The 7,412-nt window shown below is 34.5% G+C and overlaps 1 protein-coding gene across 1 annotated transcript; it reads right to left on the bottom strand.

Moving 5' to 3' along the window:
* Positions 1-303: 303 nt before the first annotated feature.
* On the bottom strand, positions 304-6,334 carry LOC132307395 (protein HEAT-STRESS-ASSOCIATED 32-like). The gene is made up of 5 exons (XM_059805133.1): positions 6,047-6,334; positions 2,349-2,540; positions 2,041-2,251; positions 710-933; positions 304-607 (listed from the first exon to the last, which is right to left on the bottom strand). Exons 1-5 carry the CDS (start codon positions 6,170-6,172, stop codon positions 497-499), a joined length of 864 nt encoding a protein of 287 aa, XP_059661116.1. The 5' UTR covers positions 6,173-6,334; the 3' UTR covers positions 304-496.
* Positions 6,335-7,412: the final 1,078 nt, after the last annotated feature.

Below are 7,412 nucleotides of genomic sequence, written 5' to 3' on the forward strand. Positions count from 1 at the left end.
GTAAATTAAAATTGGTCAAGCTGCACTTATAACCTCGTAATTTTATTTGGCTTGGCCTGGGCCTTGATTTAATTCGTATACATATTTGGGTGGTTTTGGGCTTACTTGGCCCAACTAACTCCACTCGATGTGCAGACCAAGAGGCAATGTTACTTGTAATATGGACTTAATGATGAGTGGTCCGAACATTAATCCTATTGTTGTCACGGACCTCGTGACAACCACCATCCTATGGAATCTATGGATGATTGAAGATTATCGAATTGAAGAAAAGTGATTACACTCGTGCAATAGATAACAATGTATCATAACAACACAGAAAAGGATGAACACAGTTATTCAAGCAAAATCTCCACTGAAATGTACGAAACAGCCATATTTTCACACACTGTCGGGACATCTTTTTAACATGAACTTAACATCTTAACATACAACATAACGCAGGGCAATTAAAAAGCATAACCAGTTCCATGGAACATATGTTCTCAGCGCCAGCTTAGAACAGAAAATAGGACGAACCGAGAACAGATGTGTGATTTTTACCAAGGTTGCACCCCCGAAGGCACTCCAGATCCATCACCTGAGAGTGATCCACAAAAAGGTTGACCTGAAATCCAAGCCAATAATTAAAAAAATGTTACAAACATCAGAGGGGATAACAACCAAATGCCCCAACAAAAGAAAAGGTTGAATGGTAAGAGCAAACTACCCTGGGACCATATTGTGTAATGAACCACTCAGAGGTTTGGGAATTTGATGCTTCAAACATCGTCTTCTCTAGTCCAAGACGCCCAACAATCTTTGCAATAATATCTGCCCGTACAGAATCAGCTTGCTTGCAGACATCATCGGCATCAATCATTATCATGTCGGCTCCAGCTTCCAAGCATCTCTCGGCCATTCTGACCAAAAGATCAACATCCTCAACCATTTCTGAGGGCAAAAAGCAACAACCATCAGGTACACAAGCATGGATGTAGTCTGTTACTTTACTCTTGTATTTCCCTCTCTTTTTTTTTTTCGTTTTTTTTTTCCTTGTAAGTATTTTGTTCCCCTGAACAGGAAACCACGTGGACTTGAATGCAACTCTCTTCTCAGTTCTCTCTCAACAATCTATAGCAGTCAAGTCATCTTCCTTCTCCAGATTTCAAAGCATACATCCTCACAAAAGTATATCAACTTTGTTCCATAAAATTGCAAAAGATCTAATAACTTCTTGAGCACTTTTAAGTCATACATTTAGGTGGCCCAAGTGTTTAATAAGCCCCATTTCCAATGCCCTAACTTGGTAAAGTGGCATCGGTTGCCCAATATTTTTTTTGTAAATTGATCAAGGTTTACACCCTACCAATTTTAAATGTACTGTAAATATTTAGGATAAAAAAAAACGAACATGACATGGAACATTGACATGTTCAAGACAAAGGATTAATTATATCACAGAGTTTTCCAGACAAGGACCTTCTACATCCCATTATACATGTGTTTTGTCTAATGCACGGCGCTCTAGAAGCTCTCCGAGCAACAATCAATCAATCACTCCATAGCATTTAAAACGACAATGTTAAATGCACTGAATATGGTAATCACAAAAGGTAATCCCATCACGACACAAGACAAATTCAATTTCATCGGTGAGATGCAAACTCTAACTGCAGCTACTGTTTAAGCTAGCACACATGGCATTTCAGAAACATGTTCACCAAGTACCTAAATCACCTTTTTTACTCCACCTATAATTATAAAAATCTTTTCAGCATACTTCTACTAACAATAAAAAATGAATACAAAATACGACAAGCTCATCTGAGCATATCTACCTCATCATGACCTAAAATAAGGATTAGGCACCATCTCAGAATGTTATCAATCCAATCATAAAAAGGTTTAGGTTCCTACTTTCCCACACACTGGAAATCAAGTTTCATCCGCAAACAAAATATTACAAAAATTTTTAATTTATGTCTCAGCAAGGTCAATTGAAAGATACAAGCAAGTTACGACTGTGAATACTATAATTAAAAGAAATTGGTTGCATACCAGAAGATCGAGGTGCTGGGACCACATAAGCCCCAAATGCTCGGTCACCATTGGCGGGGATATCAGACCTGTTGAACTTCACTGCAAATTGGGGCTTGGCTTTCAGGCCACCACTCTTAATCAACCGCACAAATCTCAAGAGAGTTTCTTCAGGAACTCCAAGTGATCCCACGTTAATCTCAACTGTATCAAACCCCAATTGCTTACATTCCTGGAGCAATGATATTTTAAAAGAAAAAAAACCAATTCAGTGCCAAGGGATTCCGCAAGTAGTCACTAAGAAAAGATTATAACTTATCTTGTCACACCTCTATGTACTCTTTGAAAGCCGATGGACCTTTGCGAAGTAAATGTTCAGCCCAGTCACCCGTACTGACATATATATTGTGTTTGTGGGCCATATTAGTCACGTCTTTAACAAAATCTTTCTGCATCAAACTATGAGAGCCTCCGGTAAACTTCAACCCATCAACAAACTGTCCCATAGACTCAAAAATATCCTGTAAAACATAACTAGTATAGTTAGAAGAACCAATCAACTGTGTATCCTTTCTCAACCGTCTTAAGAATGTAATGCAAATTTAGCTCTCATAAACCATCTTTTTAAAACCCATATCTTAAGCCCAGTAATAGTAAGCTTTGCTTGTGAAACATAACGTGACTATCTTATACCAGATAGGAAACAGTGTAGCATTTAGCAAGTGATATATTGGCTAACTGCACGAATAACTAAAGAAAAATGGAAACAAACGTAATATTAACCATAATAATTAACGTTAGGTAGATAAATAATTTGATATGCATGGACTTTCTAAGATGTGACAGGTTATATTTACTTATTGAACATGTACAAATGCAATAAGGTCTTTGTAATCTGAACAGAGAATGACTTCAAACAATGATTTTGCAGCAAATTAAAATAACTTATTAACAAGAAGCTCCAACTATGGATGGAGTACAACAGGAACTTGGAGAACACAGTAGGAATCTTTTTTTTTTTTTTTTTGATAAGTTGAACACAGTAGGAATCTCCTTGATATGCAATCTGTTTTAATTGAACAGTCATTTTAAGAGCATTGGCTAACCATTTAGCAGACAAAGACAATGTTCCAAATTTTAGAACACAAAAAAAAAAAATTAAATTAAATTAAATTAAAAAAAAAAAAAGAAGAAGAAGAAAGAAAAAGAAAAAGAAAAAGACAAAGAAAAAGAAAAGAAAATTAAAAGATAACATAATTCAGATAACCAAAGAAAAGCATCCAATTGATATGAAGATTATATCAACTGAAAATATTTTGGAGAATGCCCCTTTCTTTTCTCATAAGAAAAAAATATAGCTTTGTAGTTTGGGCCCTTAAAACTCGTCAGTCTGTGCAATTATTAGTACACACTGTATACCTTTTCAGGAAGCAAAACAACTTTGTGTAAAGATTCCTTCTAGCAGGAATCCAGACAACTATTGGAAAAAGAACAATTTCATTCATGTTATATTAAGCTTCATACATTTAAATTTTTCCAATTTTTTTTAACTCGAGATTCTTTCTAAAATCTATAGCGGATAAACAAAATTTGTTGAAACCTGGAAAATCGGATGTGCTCCTTATAAAGCTACTCCATCTCGACCTGCCCAACGAAAAACATTTCGCTGGAAAAAATGGTGGTGACCTGCAAAAACCACGAACCATTTTTGTGGTTGTGATGGAGTTGGTTTCTTCTTTTAAACTCCACCACCTAGTTGTCAAGAAACTAATTACTTCATTTACTCTCTTTTTTTCCATTCTTACATCTAATAGCGCTTTGTTCATTTTAGATATTTGTCTAACAAAAAATATGATAATATGTGGTTTGACTGAGATTATGAGCTTAGATAAAGCGGAATGGAGAAACAACATTCATGCAGTTCACCACAAGCAGTTGAGATAAGCCTTTTGTTGAGTTTAGTAGCTCTCCAAAGATAATATTGCAAGTTTATATCTTCAATGATCTTCCTACTAATGGAAATAAAAAATAAAAAAGTCTATCCACCTTACAAGTTCATGCTCTCTTTGTAAAAGGTGTTACCAACTGCAGGATTAATTTGGATTGTACATTCTTGGATCACATGTCCTACCACATTCATCAGCTAAATTCGTATTCTAAAATTTCTGCACAAGATTGGAACTTCTGGATCCCCTTCTCCCGAAAATACACTCACTCTATCAAGTATTACTCAAATTCATCAATATACATCATTACATCATGAAGGAAATCTGGTGGATCCGCAAACACACACAATGTGTGTGTGTGTGTGTGTGTTATGTGTCCATGCCTCATTATTATTACAACATAGTTATCATGTCTACTTATCTGCACACTGGATACCTGATAAAGTTTAAAGCCAGATTTTATAAGATTAATACAAAGTAATGCATGATTTAAGGAAAATATTATTGGACATTAAATAAGCCGAGCTAAAAAGAGACCTTAAAGTGGACAAAGTCGGTTGACCGCTGAACAAGAAAAGATAAAACAATTGGATGCATAAAGAAAACATTAATTGAGGAGAAGCTTAGAGGAAGACTTCCTATCATAGTTAGTCATTTTGGAACCAAGATCACTGACTACACCTGTAAAGAGGATCTATATAATTCATTAAGATAAGATACAAGGACCACAACCAGGGAAAAAATGAAACTGCAAAGGTCACAGAAAATAATCAATACCTGAAAGTTTATGATCCAATATAATATAGTTTTCAAGCTGAATCAAAAAATAAAATTCATCCAACTCACCCCAAGACTACAACATGGTTTTAACCTTCAGAATGTTAACAAACAGACACAGGGCAGAATGAACAAAGTTTTCTTTTCCTACACTCTAGAGTGAGCTGGAGTGTCTATATAACATATTATCACCAACAAAGAATGTTTGCCCCATTTGGAAAATTCCTTTGTGTAGGAAGATGTTAAGAAAGTCAGTTGCGAGTATCCAGTTAGCAAAATATGTACTCTGTATGTCTTTCATGTTCTTTTCCTAGGCACACCTTTCAAGTCCAAAAAGAGATGTGATTGGCACATATCATATTCAGCCCAACCATGTTGTATCCAACTCAAGTACTTCAGATATTATGTAAAATCCTTTCAATTAGAAAGTACAATTTATTACTTTAGGAATAATCTTCAAAATTAATAAATCGAATTGACAAGCAGAAGATATCCTGGTATTCAGCATTCTACTGTAATAACTAAAGAAAGAAAAAAAATGCATTAAAAACCAAAATTTGAATATTAAACAGGGGCACAATAATATGATAACATTTTTGAGCATATACTGGCAAACAACAATGCCAATTTTGGATATTCCAGATAAATTGAATATATCCTTCGTGCATTAGAGATTGCATTTCTGTGTGAAACCAATCGTCCCCACTGGACCAACCATTAGTGAAAATGGCAGGAAGCCGAAGAGTGGTGGTAAAAGAACTGAATTGTAAAAGAGCCTAACATTCACCCAGAGTTTCAGTTGTAAATCAAAATCTCCAATTTTCTTCAGTGTTTGGAATATTTATGAACAATGTCACCTTCAAATGCCACATGAAAAACACAACCACAGAGCAATTTTAAGTTCCACTAGAAATGAACATGCAGCCTGAAAGAGTAAAGATGACGCAGATGAAGTGCATCCAACAATTTGGATCACCGCTAGTCAATTTGTTTCATATAAGACACAATTATTAAACAAAATCAATATCTCAATTTTCGAATTAAGTCACACAAACAAATAATCGTGTGACAACATCTTATGCTGGAATTATTGCAAAATTGAGACCAATTGAGACCACTAACAATGGCGAATCCATCTCAAACCTAGAAATAAAAACCCTAAAACTTAAACTTGATAAAGGAATCTAAAGAAATGAATAATAAAAGAAAGGCATTTCAAGTAATTCAGCAACACATCAAGCAAAAGCTATATATAGAAATAGAAATAGATATAGATATAGATATAGATATAGATATAGAGAGACCTGAATGAGGTTTTGGCTAAACAGGGTGTAATGGGGGCCTCTCATCTCAGTGACACCGAACCTTCTAGGCTTCTCGGGACGATCTTCGTTCTCGAAAAAGCTCTTCCATGTGTATGCCGACGACATCTTCTTTCTTCTTCACACAGAAATTACGAAGAGACACAATATTGCAAGGCACCAGAAGGAACTTGTTTTAGATGTACAAAGATACATATAAATGGGAGCGTATATAAGCTCTGGTATGGGCATACCATTTTCAAGAAATGTTGAGCAGCTTCTAGAAATTGTTCCACTATTCCTCTCAGAAATAAGTGTCCCCTCGCACGAGTAATTACTGATACACTTTTTTATGGGACATGGCCCATTCTTATTTTTAGTGCAGTGAATTTTATTAGAAGCCTCCATAATAATAATAATAAGATTAAAATATTTTTAAGATAATTATTTTTAAAATAAAAAAATAACTATAAAAAGTAGTATTTTGATGGATAATATTTTTATTTGTGATATATTTACTACAGTTCGCGAGAAGTGGATATATATATTCATTTAGGTTTTTTTTCCAATGATGTGAGAGAGAGAGAGAGAGAGACCAATATTAAATTTGAGATTAAAATTTAAAAATTAGTACTTCTCCATGGGACAATTTAAATTTGAGGTTAAAAAATATATATATATTATCTCCGGAAATTTTCAAATATCCACTGCAAATAAGTAGTTTTTTTTTATACTCCAAATCCATTTACTAACAGCATAGTAGCCTATATCAAACAGAAACCTAGCCTGGCAATGGGTTAGAGGTTAGAATTTTGAGAATAGATTTAAATTCCACAACTTTTATTATATTTTTAGAAGGACTTTTAACATGGGAAGTCCTTTCAGAGCCTTCCACAAAGCTTCAGTAAATACATGCAGTGTGTCTCATGGGAACCTATAGTAGCAACAACTGAATTAATCATGGTTCTCATCATCTACGACGAGAAGGTTTTTTTTTAGAAATAAAATTGTTACAATGTTTTTGGGCAGACTTAAAACCTCCACTATTTTTTTTTTTTTTTTTTTTAAAATATATTTTTACGAGTGGAGGTATTACTAAATCGAATGCATTAATAATTTCTCTTACATTGTTATTAGGTCCAATCAATCTGTTGTTTTAGTAGGATTACTCAGGATTTCATTACGGCACAGAGATCCTTGAGGGGTTCTGCATTATATCCAGTGGTTGAAATTGTATGATCAATAGTGGATCTCATTTATCAATTCAATCTCAACCACTGGATACAGTGCAGGACTCCTCCAGCACTGGAGAGAATCCATGTCCTTCATTATATTAACTACTAGCTAATTTAATATAAAAGATGTGTAA

Source organism: Cornus florida, unplaced genomic scaffold (assembly GCF_030987335.1).
Source record: "Cornus florida cultivar Cherokee Brave unplaced genomic scaffold, ASM3098733v1 CherokeeBrave_3.0.0_Hap2_Chr01, whole genome shotgun sequence".
Lineage (NCBI taxonomy): Eukaryota > Viridiplantae > Streptophyta > Magnoliopsida > Cornales > Cornaceae > Cornus > Cornus florida.

Excerpts from the sequence above, each read along its gene's own strand:
- LOC132307395 (XM_059805133.1), bottom strand. The coding sequence starts at position 6,172 with ATGTCGTCGGCATACACATGGAAGAGCTTTTTCGAGAACGAAGATCGT. Across the intron at positions 934-2,040 it reads CCCAGCACCTCGATCTTCTG|AAATGGTTGAGGATGTTGAT; the intron begins GTATGCAACCAA and ends TTTTGCCCTCAG. Across the intron at positions 608-709 it reads TTACACAATATGGTCCCAGG|GTCAACCTTTTTGTGGATCA; the intron begins GTAGTTTGCTCT and ends CTTGGATTTCAG.